Source organism: Stigmatopora argus, chromosome 2 (genome assembly GCF_051989625.1).
Source record: "Stigmatopora argus isolate UIUO_Sarg chromosome 2, RoL_Sarg_1.0, whole genome shotgun sequence".
Taxonomy (NCBI): Eukaryota; Metazoa; Chordata; class Actinopteri; order Syngnathiformes; family Syngnathidae; genus Stigmatopora; species Stigmatopora argus.
Window position 1 is genome coordinate 6,698,621 of NC_135388.1, and position 18,804 is coordinate 6,717,424.

At 38.4% G+C, this 18,804-nt stretch overlaps 2 protein-coding genes across 6 annotated transcripts in view; one reads left to right on the forward strand and one right to left on the reverse strand.

Moving 5' to 3' along the window:
• LOC144091364 (uncharacterized) overlaps positions 1-18,804 on the forward strand; it is a 218,944-nt gene that overhangs the window by 37,644 nt on the left and 162,496 nt on the right. For all 4 annotated transcript variants that reach the window (XM_077623668.1, XM_077623679.1, XM_077623653.1 and 1 more), the window contains one exon: positions 15,496-15,595. The gene's annotated coding sequence lies outside the window, so the exon portion shown is untranslated. The remainder of the gene's footprint in view (positions 1-15,495; positions 15,596-18,804) is intronic.
• unc13c (unc-13 homolog C (C. elegans)) overlaps positions 1-18,804 on the reverse strand; it is an 88,934-nt gene that overhangs the window by 27,837 nt on the left and 42,293 nt on the right. For both annotated transcript variants that reach the window (XM_077623629.1, XM_077623620.1), the window contains exons 13-18: positions 17,819-17,975; positions 17,416-17,484; positions 12,779-12,868; positions 11,808-11,936; positions 7,611-7,744; positions 5,795-5,880 (exon numbers count right to left, since the gene is read on the reverse strand). In XM_077623629.1, the coding sequence (XP_077479755.1) occupies positions 5,795-5,880; positions 7,611-7,744; positions 11,808-11,936; positions 12,779-12,868; positions 17,416-17,484; positions 17,819-17,975 (665 nt within the window). The remainder of the gene's footprint in view (positions 1-5,794; positions 5,881-7,610; positions 7,745-11,807; positions 11,937-12,778; positions 12,869-17,415; positions 17,485-17,818; positions 17,976-18,804) is intronic.

Genomic DNA, 18,804 nt, shown 5'->3' on the forward strand with positions numbered 1-18,804 from the left:
TTATTCATACACAATGCCACAATAATTATTAGACAAAGCAATGAAAGTTTCTTCTCAGTGTTCACTTACTATAAAGTATATTGTATCTCATGAACAGAAGTGCAAGGAGAACCTATTGAAGTGTCCAATAAGAGGTCTTCGGTGCCTCATTGTATATATCTGTCACTTGTGAAGGTCAGCCCGCGCATATTCATACATATTGCTTATGCAAATCCATTCTCATGCGGTCTTCTTCCACTGCAACACGGCTTACCGACCGCCTGTATTCATGTGCGTGTTTAAATGTGAACAAAGACAACAGATGGACAAGATGACACATGCTATTTTTTGGGCCGACACGTTACCCGTATTGTAATTTTCTCAGCTCCCTCTTGAGTGCTACTGACTGTTTTACTTCGAGATTTGGTTGCTTAAATATACCAATGAGCCTTACACTTGGCTTTGGCATTGTTTTTAGTGTGGTATTGACTGATCAACACACCAACCACTGTTATTATGTTGATTCACTGTGGTTGTGCAAAATGCTTGGCAGCATGCCTGTGGACAAAAGGCAATTGTTCCGTTTGTTGCTAAGCCTGCGATTGCAAAACATGCTCTTTTGTGGCTAAACAATGTTGACTATCCCTAGGGGCAGGCTCGGGGTCCCTGGTGAGGGTGTCATCTTATTTGATGTCCCCTTACTAGGGCGTAGCGGATCTCAGGGGACCCTCGCAGTTCTAGCTTAAAAGAAAAAAGTACAATGACAAAGTGCAGCAGCTTGCTAAAATTATCAATCCGTTGACCATTCGCATGATTAGACATGGGCATGAGAATAGGGATAGATTTAATTCGGTCTCCTTTTAATACATCAAAATAAAGGATGTTAATATTTTTTGAATAACTCCTGAGACCGAATTAAATGTCCCCTTTGTTACTTAACCTTTTTATTAAGGCAAGTGACTGTTTTTATATAATAAAGATCTGGACTAGTGTGGCGAATGTCTAATTATGGGTCATATAGGCCTCAGTTAACATTTGTATTCAAATGAATGCCAAATCTAATGGAATAATTACATATCATTTTTGGATGATGTAAAGGAGAACAAAATTATTACAATTAAAATTAAGAGAATCAGAAATGCATTTTGATATGAGCTCAGAATAATTTCGCTAAAGTAGCTTTTTAGATTTCCTATTATTGACCTGATTGCCTGCCATTGTCAGTGAACGTCGTCCAGTTCATCTAAAATGTGAGGACTGGCTATGAGTGCTCATCTTTCAAAGCCATTGGTGGCATTGGACTACCGATCCGCTTTGACTGCAAGGGTCAGAACGGATTGGACGTGTTAAGACGGCAATGGCATCCAATTATTTAAGTCAGTGCCATTTAAATTGTTAAAATTTGGTTTGGTTTAGCAACACATCGAAAAACTTTGTGGATGTCTGGAGGCACATGCAAAGCAATAAGCCATCAATTTGTTTGGTGCAAATTGAAATAAAATTTAGCTTGTGGGAGAAATGGATTCTTAATGAAGTTGTTCCCCTTCGTGTCATTAGTCAGACAGGCAGCAGCTACATGATCATTTTTCCTTAAATGGCGGCAGTCTGTCCCAATGAACGTTATTTTGGCTTAAATAGTCTTTGGGAATCTTTATAAAATACAAATAGACAACTCTCTTAAACCTGGCAGGCTTAGAAAGCAAGTACGTGTGTCAGCGTGTGCGTGAAGGGTTTTTAATGTTGCATTTGTTTTTGATTTTGACCAAAGTAAGAATGTTATAACTAATTTTGTATAATAATGAACATATCTCCCAAGCATTAATACAATCCATTCAGTGTGTACATTGGGGCAAAGAAAAGGGACAAAGTATAGTCTACTATACTAAGATCTATGATGAAATATGACGAGACCACTACGATGGTCAATTCATGCTACATCGGCTACAGCAAGACGGCATTGATTGATATTTAACGAAGCTATTCTAAAAAGGCAGGATCTGAGTTTATGGCCTGCAGGAGTTTGGAGTCGTAAATGATATGCTTTATGTATGCTTTAGTGATGGTGATTAAACATCTATAGTGCTGGAATATCTATACCTAAAGCTTAAAAAAATAATTGTTTCCATCATACTGAGCACTTGGTTCAACACAACTAGCCGACCGATAACGCCCGTTTAGGTTGAGCAAGTTCACATTTCCATCTGTTTTAAGAATTTAGTCACATATTTTATAGCCTTACACATTAGTCACATCGACTCCATCAACAAAGTGCACATCAGCCTTTCAGGACTTGCGGTATGATTTTGGCAGAACGTCAAACTGGTTACTTTATTTGAACACTACATGAATGTCAATATTACGCCAGCAAAACCCGTAAAAGAAAAGAAAACGCACGCTGTGAATATGGAACTGAAAGCTGTAAACGACCAGGCATTTGAAGATGGAGTCAAAGCAATATTTTTTTTAAAGCATAATCCACCTTCTTTTAACTCTTGTACATTTTTGCATCATTTCATCCAAGAAAATTCAGGTCCTTCCCTATAAAGAAAAGGTTCAATGTTTTGTAGATAAATTTCTTTTTAGTTATAAGTACTAAGTGCCTGAATTTTTTTCATAGTGATCTTGTTTTGAATATCTCTAACTCATTTTATGAAGATAATAGTATTGTGAACTTGATTAAATGAGTGGATTCTTTTGCATCATCAAGTTTGTAGCTCATACTTTATAATTTCTGAATGAACAGAACTTGAATTGATACCTTGCACCTGATATCATCAAAAGAATGAATTTTTAGCTAAATTGTGCATGTTTTTGATTCCTATTTAGAGAAACATATTATAGTATATTCAATGTACTTAAAGTCAAATATAATTTACTTAAAACGTTGACTTCAAACTGCTGAACAGAAATTCAAATTACAAAAAAAACAGTTCATACCATGTGAAAAAAGTCCAGTTTACTTAAGAATTTGAGCAACTTAGTTTTCCATCAAAACTTTAATTCAAATGAAATTATACTTTTTATTATTACAGTGTACTCTCATCCTGAGAAAATCCCATCAAACCATTATTGCTGATTAAATTCTAATTGGGACAATGATTACGTGAACAACTGCTTTTTCCCCTCCTATTTGGAAACAGATAACATCATACAGGGCTGCCACCTTAAAAAAACAGTATTATTCAGCATAGGCTATTTCGTGTGACAAAAATGTAAAAAAAGTGCTACCAAAAATAAGGCTGTGTCAGAAAGTGCTGGTGAATAAATAAGAGAAAAAGCACAAGGAAGTGCGCTCATTCATTATTTCACACACTCCCCCTTTTGCCTCTCTTTGTCTTCCCTCCTACCCACATTCAGATTAACACAGATGCTAAAATTAGCATCTTTTTTTTAAAGCCGCATAAAAAAGACCCTTTATAGCAGGAATCAAAAGATGCATCACAGCCTTGATTAAGTCATGCACATGTGCACACACACACTCCTTTTTGCCATTCTTTCTATCTGACGCAACATTGATGCGCGGACAAATATGGCGGCATCCTTCAGGGTGTCTCTCTTAACACTTCTTATGTAATCTTGTCCCTCCTTCTGTGTGACTTCCATTTGATGTTTGAGTTCAGCAGCTCAGTGCTGCATCGCACTTTCCGTGCTTAATATGTGTGTATGTTCCATGTCTGCAATTTTCTGGGTGTTCGTTTGGTATGTGGTCGCCATGGCAACCTAGTGCGGTGCAGCATGGATGAAGCTGCAGGTAAATACTTTGGCTGTGAGGACATTGACACTTAATATTTGAATTTGAAGGCTGCTCTCTGTGATCTGTCATTTTTAGAGGGAAAAAAATCATTCATTTTAGGCTTATGCTGAAGGTAAATGTTTGCAAGAGAAAATCCATTTGCTAGACAAATTTTCATCAAAGTATGGATTACAAATCAATCTCGAAACATGTACAAGAGCCTTGAACAAATGTATATTAATCCTGTGATACTGCATTACATCTCAAAGGATTTAAAAAAAAAGAAAAGCACCTGTAATTGCTTATCATTTCCATCAATAACTACACATTTTCATCCTGTTGCATTATATTTTTCATTAGCAATTCTTTCTATACTGAATGACTTATTGCAATGTGTTAAGCTTCCCTACTGTGAACACTCATTTACAGTAAATAACTCTTTATGGTTTCTAGAGAGATAAAGAGGGCGAAAAGATGACCCCGATAAATGGGGATGTAACCATTTCATTCAGTCAATTAAATATGGTATTAGAGGTGCCAACCTGTCCTTGGTGGAGGAAAATGCTCCTCCTACACATCAGGAGGCATTCTGTCACTATAAAAGCTGACTTTGACGTGAGGGGATCAGGCCGACAAGACAAATGAGGTGCATCTGTGCGGAGCATGTGCTGCTTGGTGCTCCATATTGCACGATTTCTTACTAATAATGTGGAGGGGAAGAAAAATTAGAGGACAAATTGACACCAACTTATTAAAGACAACCTCATGCCTAATTCTAATACCACACCTCAAACAGTAGCAGTTAAGATCACCGAAAATATTACAATTCTTGTCTAAAAAATTATCAAATAATTTTAAGCAACGGTCCTTCATTTGGATACTTTTGTGATTATACTATGTTTTCAACATAGACACAATTACAGTTGCCCCTGCGTCAATTTCTTCAAGTATTTTTTCTCAGTTTTTCCTAGTGCCTAAATGCTTTGTGTCATCATGCTGGTGCAATATAAACTAATTCTAGTGTACACACTCAAACACATTCTACCAGTCACGTCCCATAAATCTGTGCACACACATGCGCTACAGTAATATTGATTCACAACTCCCTTTTGCATCCCACCTACAGGTTGATCCTGGCGGCTCTTAGCTAACAGAAACAGCTTGCCCAATCATCTATTGGAGGTATTTTCAGTCTTAAGGGGAATAAGATGGAGCAGAAGGAACATTCACTTTGGGAGTAAAAGTCAGAAGCCACGATTAAACCGGAAACATCTGTCTTGCAGCATTAAAACAGCTCAGTGCTTCCACCTTTATGAAAATACTTGGTTCACTCTATGATTATTCGGACATAGACACGATTCTCTGGGTGGGCCTCAAATCCTCACCACATCGGACCTGTATTGAAATGTATGTGGTGTAGACAAAGTACAGAAATTTCAGGAATTTGTGAGCAGCGAATTTATTTCAAACACGTAGATGTCCGCAACTCAGAGTTCATCCCAAGTGTGCTATTAGTCTTTGGAATCTGTTGCTGTCAACTTTTAATTTGACATGAGAAAGCTGTCGCTCACACTGGAGCAAGACATCATTTGCCAAAATAACACCCTTCAGAGAGCTAACAAAACATTAGGCTTGAGCAAATCAAGTCTTTTCAACATTCTTAACACCCAGGGATACCAAAAGAAAATAACTATGGTGGATAGCTGAACACTATTTTTCTCAAAGTAAAATAAAAATCGAAAAAGCTTCACAACAGCTGATTAGATCAAAAACACACCCCAGGAGTGGGGCGTATGTTTGTCATTGACAACAATCAAGAGAAGATTTCATCCGAGTAAATACAGAGGATTCACCACAAAATGTGTGAATCAATAGTGTGTAATGAGTGGGCAGTGAAGATAATAGTACAAGCAGATGATTGTATTGTGTCAGCAGTTAATGAAGTAAGGTCTTGGAAGTGTTGGTGTCAGTTTGGTGTCAACAAAAACATTTGTTTTCCATTAAAACTAGCCCAGATTTTCAGTGTAGTTGTATAGTATGTAAACATCAAGTCATCTCTTACTGAATTTTGATATTACTCACCTTCCATGGCATACTTCATGTCCAGGGCAAAGAGGTTCCAGGTAATCTCCGCGCTGATCTTGCCTATGCTGAGCTCCTGGGGAAACCTAGTGGAAATGGATTCCTGTCAAACTCATTTCCGCAAATGAAATGTTTTGCTGGGTGGCTTAAGAGGAAGCCGGAATGGTCCGGTGAGACAATACACTTGGTGGGAGTGCATCTCAGTCTTTTAAAAATACAAACAGTGTTTCCATCAGGCCTTGCCACGTTGCTAGTAGAGTTGAGACAAAAGACTATTTTTAACGGCACCAGGTACAAATATCTCGACAGTAGGCTCCTCAATCAATACAAAATCCAACAACAATCCTGAGATACACCAATTGTTGAGCTGTTCACCGGATATCATGATGCTCAGCATCAGTTGCCTAACGATCCATGTTTTCATTTTAAAAATACCAAGCGCTCAAATTACAGATCTCGCACTTGCTTCGGGGCATTATTGGACCGGTCGTACAAGCTAGTAAGAAGTACGATAATGACTGCGGTCACGTACAAATGTTAAAGCAATTTCATCTGACTTCAAATATAAGCATTGCTAATTTGTTTTCACATCGTATCGCTTACTAACTTGAGTCTTAATCGAACTGTTATCTTTTTTGTATTGAATCATAACCTTTTCAAATAAATTGAAGTGGCAAGGTAACCAGTTTGTGATGATAAAAAATGACTGAGGCAGAAGTAAAGTGTTTACTATAGTTCTAATGACATAGCTATCAAAAAATTCACACGCAAGCCAAAAAATACCAATTCAATTTACTTTACAAATGTGGTTAAATGGGTATAAAACAGATTGTGAAGTACGAAACAAAAATAACAATATAGGGCAGGCTTAACCTAACTTGTTTGCCAACAAATCTGCGTCTATAAATGTTAGAGATTTGACGTTATAAGCTAGTGGTTTAATTATCCATATCCTCAGACAATCATGGGTGGAGAGTAATAGATGAAGAGCTCCCTGGCTGGGAGAAAGGTCAGTTCTTCTGAAATTCCTGAGCACGCACACACAACTATTCCTCAGCTGGTAGCATTTGGAGGCCTATATGTATAATATTTATTCAAAGTTTATGCCTTCTAATATATACCAACACCTAATACTTTTAAGGTTTTACCATAAAAGAACAGCGTGGGTCATTATAGTCTTTGACCAGCAAAAGAAAGATGGAGAAAATACATCTAATTGTGGGAGAGCTATCATTAGACTGTGTAGGAGAGTGGGAAAGGGACGGAAGCTCAGGGCATAAACAGTTGTAATGAGCATCATAAATCAGCAACATGCAAGAAGAAACAGAAGATGAGCTAAAAATATGATTGCATACCAAAGGATGAGACGATGTCTAATTTGTATAAGTGGGGCAGAAATGACGAAGAAATTATCATTTGGTTTTTGCAACAATAAATGCCATTGTTCTCGTGGAGTGTGCAACATATCTTCCGCAATTACAACCCACTATTTCATCAATGGCATTGTTAAGAGCCGTTTAATTAAGTCTTAAATTTGAGGGTAAGAATGACCATATGACTTAATTACCTTGGGTGAGTAGGGAATAAAATTAACCCATTCATTAATTGTTTTTAATCTGGCTAAAAAAGTCATGGGGGATCTGGAGGTTATCTGCATCAGCATACATGCTAGACTTGTCGCTAACCAGTCGCAGTGCACATGGACAAATATAAATCGCGCCGTAATGACGACTGTTTCATTTGCCTAAAAACACAATCAATTATGCAGTGTTGATGAAAACAATATGCTAATTGATTGGTGTGTTAATATACGTACTGATTAATGACTGGCGTGTAGGCTGTCCGGTCTTCATCGATAACCGACACCATCAGAGTGATGAGTTTGGGCCAAAATTCCAGGTTCTTGATAGATGGTCCTTGCTCCTCACGTGGAATGTCTTGCTTCCGGCTCTACAGAAAGGGAATTTTGGAAATGATCTACTGCATCACTAACTTTGGTATTAAACATAATTTTCCAACAGGACAATTGAAAGTGAGAGGTGGATTACATGGTAAAAAGTAGGATGCTGACTAATTAATGGTTTGTCCTAATATTGGATCTATAGAGGGCAAAAGAAATGTTAGTGACGTGTAGTGTAGATGTGTAGTTTTCTTCTCCCCTCTATAAAAGTAAATCTGTGTCCCCAATGTTTGCATTTGGCTTTCTACCATTGAATTTTTTAAATGTTAATTTTGAACATGGAATATCCAGTCACAACAGTCTGATAATCAGGGATAAGCAATCGATTCTTGTCTCATTTCATAGGACTTCCTTGCAATTAAGTTAGGTTTTAACCCTTAATGTGTAATTATTGGAGATGTGGCTGAGTGAATGTCTCCTGCTGCTCCATTGGATTATTCTAAAACCTTGAGTCTGTGTCACATGACCAGTGTAGTATAATCTAACTTGATTGCCTGGGTGGCCGATTAAGTGAGACGAGTATCAATTCCTTCTTCTTGGTTAACCGGATGTTGCAAATGAATTTCAAACTTCAGTGCACAGGTTAACTTCCATTGCACTCACCCTGCACTATCACATCCCTATCTGACCTGTCTTCCCTTTTCCTATCCTTTTGGGTACCAGGTGCATCCCCTAGTAATTAGGTGTCTTTACATTCATTCTATGCATACATTCCTCATTCATTGAAGGATTTCACCAATGCATATTCTATATGCAAATCCCTATTCAAATAACAGATACTATTCCAGGAATGTAATATACACATTTTCTTCATTTGTGTATGCAAATTTCAGCCTATTGTAAATGAATGGTTAAAGCAGTTCGATTTTCTTCCTGAATAATTTAGCGGGAATGATCTAACAACCTTCAGCATATTGACTCTGGTGCAGCACACAGGAGACATTGTTAGGATGAGAGCTCGGGAACTGGGATTACAGCACGTATTCGTCTACTCTCAACATCCAATCGACACCTGCGATGATTAACTTTGTGTTCTCGGTGTGGCGGCAAAACTATTGCGTTGCATGTTTTGGATCTTTGAGGAGAGTGAGATCACACTTTTTAATCTAACATGAACAAGGGCGCAGATGATGATGGTGTAAGACTGCGTTCTGGGCTGCCTCATTTTAATCTTGCGGGTTTGGGCTTGTCAGTAATGACTTCTTTACGTCATTCTGTAAGAAGCTTCTTTCCAATACTTTTAATTTGCCTTCCCTGCTGTATTTGTTAGGATATGAAAATGTTCTGTAACACTTTAGATTGTTACCTCCTGATTTCCCCCCCCCAAGAGTCTTATGTAATTGATATAATCCCTCATTCACGAAGAACATTGATATAAGCGTCTCTCAGAAAGGTAATAAAACGCCCAAGAATTGTTCTAAATTGCACAACGTGTCTCCTTTTAAATCATTTAGTTCTAATTCAAAATGATTTCTGTACTATCTTGGGAAATTCCAAATGGACTGCTCGGTTTAAACACTAACACAGCCACTAAGCGTAGCAATGGGACTTGGTAGAGATGTGTGACTAAATTCATCTTCAATTTGAGAAATTAATAATGAAGAGAACTTCCCTGCTGGGGGTTTAAGTCAGTCATGGAAAAGCTCTCTGTGCAGGTGCAAAAGCAAAGGACGCGTTTGAAGGTAGGCCCCGTCGGATGTAGCGTGCATCCTGCAAAATCTCCCTTGGCTCATTTGTATTCATCTCAAGTGGCCGTAAACATATTGTTAGACATGATTAAGAGTCGTGCTGCTGCTTGTTGCATTTTTATTTATTTTCTTTAATTTGCCCACAGACCGTGCGCTAATATAACTTGTATGATGATAATATGGAATAGTGATATAAGTTAGCACCTCTACATTTAGCATTGAGTTAAGGCAATAACAAAAAGATGGATTGCAATGCATTGCTCCCCTAGAGGCTAGCAAGTGCTTTATGTTCATCGTTTGGTACTCCTTTGTGGCCGGCCTCAACATTTGCATGCAACTCACTGGTCATGAAAGTCCCTCATCAATTTTTTACAATTCAACTCCAAATTAGAGTTTCAAATTGAGTAATGCTCTCTAATAATGCTGTAGAAATCTGAGTAAATGTGGCAAGGTTTTAGGAAGGGGAATGGGTAGATTTGTGCAAAGTAATAAAATACAGCAATAGATAAAACATGCCTTTTTAGATGGTTCTCTTGTTAAAAATGTGTGTTCTCAAACAATTTAACAAGCTTTTGTTCTTAAATTGAATCTCTGAAACTTCATTTATTAGCACTTCTCAATGCCATCCTTCAATTTACGTAAAGTTGATTTTATTTGAGTTATTTGCACTTAACTACGTCCCTTGAAAAGTTATACTGGCACTAATAAGCTGTGCTATGGTGACACACCATTGTTGTTTTTACTAAGTTTTGCCCTGGGTGTTTTTTTTCTTGATTCCTTTAAATGATTTACAGTCAAAGCTAGCTTAGCTCACGGCAGTTTCTGACAATGTTTGTCGACATGTTTGTTAAGTGAATTAGCAGCGTAGTCACTTGTTAAAAAGTAATTATGAAATTTCACCAAGCGGAAAAAAAATGTTTTCATTCTTTGGCAATTTGGCAGAAAGTGCAATAGTTCTTTTTCCAAAAGTTCTACAAGCTTCTTCCTTTGCGCGTTACCATGACTAATCTTCCTGGATTTTCTCAAAAAAAATCCTCTCGTTAACTGTGAGGCTTCTGGAAACCATTACTCCGGTCCCAACCCCCAACTACTTTGCGTCCTAGCCTCTAGCTATCTCATGGCTGGGCGGAAGTGGCATGCTCAGTTGTCTCGTTACACAAGATGCCTCGTTGTGGCAGGGCTAGGGTCCCTGCCTTGTAACAAGACGGGGTTCTCAAATGAGTTGTAACCACGGAGACGAAGATATCTCATGTTGGTGATGTTAGCTCTAGGGCAATGCCTTTGTTTCTTTCTCCTTTTTTTGATGAAGAGGCGGCCTAGATTGAAATGCGTGAAAAAGGACTTAATTAACAAAACTGCCCGTCTCAACGGTATGGTAATTCCGGTAAAGCCTCTGGCTATTTAAGTAAAAAATAAATCTTAATCTTTTATTTGGGCCTATCAACCATTATCATCTGTTTTGGGCTGTCATAAAAGGCAGAAACGTTGCCTTCTTACGCTTCCTGGTTTGATAAATGAACAAGAACACACAGAATTTCTTACTGCAGCCAAGTCAGCCTGTGTTGCCTCATTTAAGACCTCTAGGTGGTCCCGGCAAGCTTTTAAAAAGGGCCATGAAACAGTGTTATTTTTGTGCATCAGTAAGCACTGCCTGTTGCTTTACTGGTCGCCTCGAGTCTTTGAACACATTTTTTGAAGACCGAAAGTGTCAAATGATGTGATAACAGTGGCATAAGAGGAAAAGTAATATTTTGAAGTAATAACTGTTAAGGTTTTGCATATTATTAATGGAAAAAAGCCAAAGGGACTCAAATTGTGTTTAATTTTTTTTATTTTATTCTGGATGTATTGTAAAGTAAATAAGATATTAATGTGGCTTAGGGAATTAACATATTGGCCTCACAGTTTCAAATTCAAGTAAGGTAAAATTCTAGGCCAAATGAGTGGTTGCAGAAACATTCATTGGTACTTTTGAGTATGTTTTGGGGTTTTAATTGACTTTTGAGGCATGCAGTACTTTCCCCCAAATGTTGTTCAGGTCCTAATCGAAAATCCTGTGGGGTGTTCGGATTTAATTGCTTTTTACAGGGTAATAAGCCCGTTCATTTCAGATAGGTCATTCCACTGACTTTAAATAATGAATAGGTGAAGATTCTACCAAGGATGAATCATTTCTACATGTCCACCTGGCTACATAACCAATATTAAGTAATTTTGTGACTGTTTTTATTTCATGGGATTGAGTGTGCAAAACATTGCGGCAAATGTTTTTAAACATGCTGACAGATCTGCTAACCATCAGGCAAATACAATGCCTTAAAATTAAAATTAATTGAACGTAAATGGCAAATTGCCCACAGTTTACCTGGTCCAGCAGCTGATTGTACAGTTCGTGACAGTTGTCAAAAATGTATTTGTACGTGGAATCCAGGCAAGCTTTCACACAGTCCTTCACCACCTGGCTGGCTCTGGGTGGGCTTTGAAGTTCTTGGACCTACACGTGAACAAACACACACATGCACCCATTAATTTGAGTAAAGGCTCTCCCTGTCAGCGTTGCTTTTATAGGGGCCAAGTCCTTCCCCAGAGCTAATCGCATCATCCATATCTCTTGGCCAATACGGCAACGTCAATCAAATCACTTCATGGACAATACATGTGAGCGAACACTTGACAAATACTTGCTAAACTTGGACCCTGTTTTACAGGTAGACCATCTACAAAATTGCACTCGGTCTGTGCACTTAGGACAAAATACATTAAAAAAATATAATTTAATTAAAAAAAAGTAAACCCACTCAGATCAATCAGATACCCGGGCCTCACTATGGTTTGTCTGTGTATCATTCATAGGGTAGGGTAAGGAAATGTAATACCAACTCGAGGGAAGATAAAGACTAAGAAAATGCATGATCATATAAAAAGCCGGGACTTGAAACTGAAAATATAATAAAAAATATAATTAACAGAATGTCGCTATCAATGTAGTATGTGGTTTTGTCACAGCAACCTAGCCCTTTGTTATTATATCAATGTCACTGACTGGTTTCTAACAGCTTCCAATGCAAGAGGGTACTAGAAGTATCAGGTGTTAAAATTTACTCTCCAGTCCCAGCGTTTCACAAAAACACAGACACAGGTGGCATCATGTCATGAAATAACCACAGTAGCGAGTCGACATCCGCTTCATCCACTCATGTAGAAGTCATTGTTGAAGAACTGCAACATGGGAAAATGCTGTCTTTTCCAAGCAAAGATACAGTACCTTTCGATAATCTGAACGGATTATTCCCGGGGAGGAATTACTGCACTAGATAGTGTATAAGAAATTGGTACCTTCATTCTGAAGAAGGTTATACTGGTTAGAAGATCGACCGTTGACTTCAAATCTTGGAGGCGTTCTTGGTTTCCAGCAGGGAAATTGTCCTAGAGGACAGAGAGAGAGAGAGAGAGAGTCAGAGCAAAACACTCTTTAAAAAGTCACCACCACCTCACTGTAATTTAGGCCTGAGATATTAAAATGGATTAACGCTCAGCAATCATTACAGAATAGGTGCCCCACCATTTACTGGTCTAGGGAGGTCTTCTCTGATGAAAATGTTGATTTTAGCACCATGAAGTCATCAGTCGGTGCAGGGGAGCGTGACAGGGAACATTTTAAATCCCTCACAGAATCCCAACACCCTTACAGTATTAAACACCCACCCAATTCACTCTGCACAAACACGATGATTCATATTTTCTATGCCTCCCTGCTATTTTAAAATGACTGCATGGCCAGTAAATAGTTGGAGTAAACTCTTTAACATGCCCCGCTGGCTTTGCCGCAAAACACAGCAGACATTCAGCTCAAACTAATGATTTTCAGTATGCCAAAAAATTTGAACAGGATGATGAATAATGCAAAGTTTGGAAAAAACAGCTTCGTCAAACCTACTAACTAATAATAGCTAACAACCTCTCATCCAAAAATATCCAAATAAGATATAACGAGAAAAAACGTTTCTGTTTTTGGTTAGGTTTTCCATTGGCAAACTGTTTTAGATGTAGCTTTCTGTTCCCCTCTTCGGTATATCCTCTCTAAAATGTACCCACCGAGGGTCATGATACTAGGGCAAGGGTGTGAACATCTGCCACAACTGATACATTTAAAAAGGGTTGACATTTGACATTGACATTTTACAAGGTTTTATGTAATGCTGACTCAACAGCCTAAAATGTGTATTTTCAACATGCAATTTAGTCTTTGCATTGATGATTTTTGACTAATTATATCCAACTATTTTGAACACGGCACATCCTTGTCAGTGTTGCCTGATTTAGGGCAAAACGCAGACTACATCTTTGACTGGTCGCCAGTCAGTCGTGGGGCACACAGGCAGATAACCATACGCACTCACAATCACACCGCCACTGAGTAGTAAGTCTGGCAAAAGAACCACTGCACCATATATACTCATTCATTCGTTTTCTGTATTGCTTATCCTCACAACGCCTACCCTATGGATATTTGTATAAATGTGAATGCGAGTGTGACTATACAAGTACAATAGTGTATTATGTAATATATGTACTGTATATTGTATTATGGTGTCCTATTATTTTCTAAAATCCTTTGAATTCTGAGAATGACCTTCAATTCTAGGAATGTAAATGAATGCCTTGCCGAGTTCTGCATTGTTGCAGCAATGGTCTTGTTTGCAGCTTCACAGCTTGAAGCCGAAGTGCCATCAGTCACAAGACTCTCTCTCCCTGCTGACACTGATATTCCCCTGACAATAAGTGCACATCCACACAGCCTTCGCACGCAATAAAAGTCATCCGTCTTTAGAAACCCAGACTTGAGACTGAGTAAAGCAGCCTTGAATGTTGGCATCTGTTATAGCTTTTGAAATAACCATGCTGGGACAGCCAACACATGCACTGTATTTATTAATGCCACAGCAGTTTGTCCTAAAATGCTATGTGCTGTATTATGTGCACTTTGGGACAGCTCAGATCACTGAGAAAACAGGTGATTGACTAAAATTGGTGTTGTACAGTGCATGAAGCTTATTTGTCAGACTTTTGGGGGTCTAGAACTACTGTTCAAGTTTTTTCCTAGAAAATTACCCAAAAGTATGTTCCAAAATATGGGATGAAAACCTGCCACAAAAACAAAATTGCTGGCAAGTGATCATGGGCGGTAGGATAATAGGGTTATTAAAGCTGGACAAGAGAAAGTGAGCCAATGAATGCAAATTCAGTTTAACCCTTAATTACTAGAACCTGAAAAAATCCCAGATCACCTTCATATTGCAGAGTCGTCAGATAGACATTTAATTTATATCCACCTATGAATGAACCTAAATCAGAAATGAACCTTTCACACTGAATGGGAAGAAAAAATAATAACCTGCAGTGTGAATCCAAGACTTATCCAACAGACTGTTGTTTCTACATGCTACATAACCCATGTTTTTATCACTGGTAAAACAAAAGAAAATAGCCAAAAATAAATAATAATAAAAAAATATGACATTTATACTCTGTCAAGTTTAAGTGCAATTCCCATAGGTGTTTGCTGAACAACCATGACTTTATATCAATCGGCCCGAACAACAGCAGGATCCTGGGGAGCCTCGCCGATCCCACAAGGGACAGCCATTGGCTGGCTACACAATATGTTGCTGTACATCAGGCCTGTTTCAAGACAGTGATTCAAGGCCTCTTGTTTTATAAAGGCAAACTCAATCTCCCACTGAATGTCATTAGGGGAGAGGGGAGACATTCACAGGGTGAGCCAGATGGGAATCCTATTCCGTTCCAATTGTGGCACACTGGCTCTGCTCCGAGAGAATGAAAAAAGAGAATGAATCGTGTGTGTGTGCCTGTGATAGGGACGCAGCAGGGTGGTGCTGGCAGGTGATATTCTGTGATTTCGCAGTGTGTGAATGTTACGGCCAACTCACGTTTTTTAGACATGCTCACCCAAACAGCATGCCTACTTTCAATCTTCTCATCTTTCCCATCTAATCCCTTCTCCTCTCATCCCATTTTCCTTCCTCTTGTAGCTCCAGCATCAGCAGTTAACAGGGAAGAAAGTGCTCAACCACTCACCAGGGGGTCAGAGATGGTTCAGTTTGCGATGGAAACCAGGTGGACATATTGGAGGTGAGTTTGTTTGTATACGAGTGTTGTAGTAAGGTGCACACATACACAGACACGCACAAACAGAGTAGTAAGAAAAAAAAGAGCAAGGAGGTGAAAGTGCATTATGTACCTGCATGTGGGCGCATGTGTGTCTGATGGGGCTAACAGGATTAGTGCTCATGGGATTGTTTTAGAAGCTTATGTACTAAATGTCAGGAATTCAATCTGCCTGAGTAGAATAGCACAGCACCTCTGGAGGCCTAACGTGCTCTACCAAGTCTAGCTATTGGAGATGAAATTCTATTTGCTCAAATCCGTTTAGTTTTCATTCTGCTATGTTTTAGTGTCTGGTAAAGTTTGATTCAAATATTAGAATTAATGGGGGTTTCTTTGGGCAATGTGTAATCTGACAAGTTTCTTTGAAATAGGTCTGACTACCTAATGAATATCAATTGGGTACCATGGAATTGGGTTTTGCAGTACTTTTGTTAGTAGAAGAAAGGTTCTATTAAAAGACCATTCTTAAAAACGTTCTTTATCACAAGGTTTATTTTTAAAAGGGGAAAAAATCAAAACACGATAAATGCTCATATTACCTTCGCTTTAAAAAGGTTATTGTTTCTTCATTAGTCCTTAGATCGGCGAACAGTTGTCGGATTTACGTTGTAGGAGTGTTTCAGGTTTGTTTTGGTTTTATTGGTATTTTTTTCCAGTTTGCTTTGTCAAGCATTGCTATGAGTAGGGTAAGTGACAATGATCATGCTTTCAATTGGACTTGTAGTCTAATCTACCACACCATCTCAGGTAGTATATCAATTGGAAAATCAATAGGGCTCTCACTTTGGCATAGAATGATAACTCCTGAAAAGGTTAAAGAAGATTTGTTGGCCTTTACGACGGACTGTATTGCTGCCAAGAAACCACCCAGATGAGGCCAAGTCCTAATTGCAGTGGCATCACTATACTGTACATTACTGTAGTTTATTGCACAAATAGATCACATCAACACGTGAGAACACCCTGCGAGGTAAATAACGCACCTCACTAGAGCTGTCTGGAGGGTATAAAACATGTAAGAGTGGCACTGCGCCTGCCCTCGTCATCAAACACACCGTGTGTCGCAAACAGGTCAAGCGGAAAATCCTCCACATACAGTAGAACATCTGTGCTCAGAAGCAAATGTTGGAAAGTCACCAAACTACTGACCATAAAGAGCGAATCGTTTAAATAAACAGTCCATTGATGTTGGCCTGAGGCCTCTGTGGAACGATGTGTCACTGCCATATTTCTCACTATTCTCCTTTGATAAGAGAAACCATATTTTCTCCAGATTATGGAAGGCAGTGGCAGCATCGGTGATTTGTTATTGCATATTGTTGATGGATCAAAACATAAATTACTGGATATTTTTTAACCACAGTTTAAAATAGACCCGAAGGCTCACTTGCATCATCTCTGGATTGACTTATAATGTCAATAAATTGTCGATTTAAAATTGTAATTGATCTGAAAAGCATCGCCTCTGTTTTTCTTTCTTCTATAGCCATGACACGCTCCTATGAGCTACAGTATAGTGACTATTTAAACTGACTTTATTAGTATGCGGACGTGGGTTTATACTGTGAAGCGCTGTAACCTTGGTTCTGTGTTATTACCCACTTTCACAATGACATTCATCGAACATTTATCGGGGCTCAAGGAATACATCTTCAAAGAAATATAAAATATATTTTTTTAGATATTGTTGTTACATGTAAGATCATAAAACGTAAATATATAATAAAAAAAAGATGTGAATTGCTTCCACGGTTGACACAAGGAAACAAAATGCTGAGACTTACACGATACTTGGACAGGTCGATCCTCAGCGAGTTATGCAGCTGATCCAGTAATTTCACAAATTTCTCCCTCTGCCAAGACAAGAAATCAATTACAATTTAGACCCGACTCGGAGTTGGATCCGAATATTTTTACCACTGCAATTTAAATGGGGGTCAGTCTGTGTATCATCATTTGGTTCATTAGAAATTCTATCATAATCAATATAGAATTGGTTGGTGATCTAAAAGAATATAAAATGAACAATTCCAGTTATTTAAGTGGCATGGAGAAAGAAGCTCCCAAAGATGGTTTGGAAATTGATAAGTTATCATTTTATAAGTTACATAATTACTAAACACAAGTACTTTGGGAAAATGGACTAACTACTCAAATTGTTCCACGTTTATGTGAAACAAACATTACCCCAAAATTAGAGGCAGCAAATCGGTCCGAAGCAGAGGCGGTGGTCGTCGTGGTAGTGGTCGTGTGGGCGAAGTAGGCGTTAATGTTGGCAAGCAGGTTACTCATCACCGCCGGCACGCCCGGACACATGTACTTTGCAGACAGGCAGGAGAAATGCCTACAATGGAAAATGAATGATAATTATCTGTAATTACAGTTTGGGATGTAGACGCAATTAAGCACAATAAACTTGAAGACTATTTTAGACTAATCAAACTAAACACATTGGTGGGCACATGCTTACATGAATCTATATACTTAAATAATTGCCATGTTAGTGATAGCAATTGCTCCTGATGAAAGAGTTGATATTTCTAGACAGGAAGGGATGCTGAATGAATAATGCAGAGCTGTGTTGTAAAGCTAACGTGTGTATGAGTCTTTCCATTAGTGATGAACCAATTAGAGTTGCTTCGACATTAAATCAAAGCTTCTTATTGTTTGGATGTTTCTGTAAGCAAAATATATTTTCATATCTCATATATACTTTTCGTATTGGAGTTTTGGTTTTATTCTGAAGACTATTACCAAATAGGCCAAAACAAGTAAACGCTACACCTGACTTTTGAATACTCGCCAACAATTTTCTATCCAAACATGCTGTCAAAAATAAGCATTACAACTTGATTACATGTGATAAATTCATTTTAGTTTTCTTTCTCGTTTCCAATAGCAACACTATTCTGAACATGGACTTCACACTCTCATATACATAAGCAAATGAATTGCTAAAAACTGGCTGGAACACAAATTTCCTCCAAAAGTGAAGAGTCTATGCTAATCAAAAAACGTAAACACTTGAGCAGCTGCATCCCAACTTGTGCGGCACGTAAACCTTGCACAGCTTTACATTGCAGGGCATAAAAATGTAAATCTGTAGTCATCTCCAAGTCTAGTTGAATGCTTCAGGGAATACAGCCAAGGTGAGGAACCCTGATGAAGGCAAT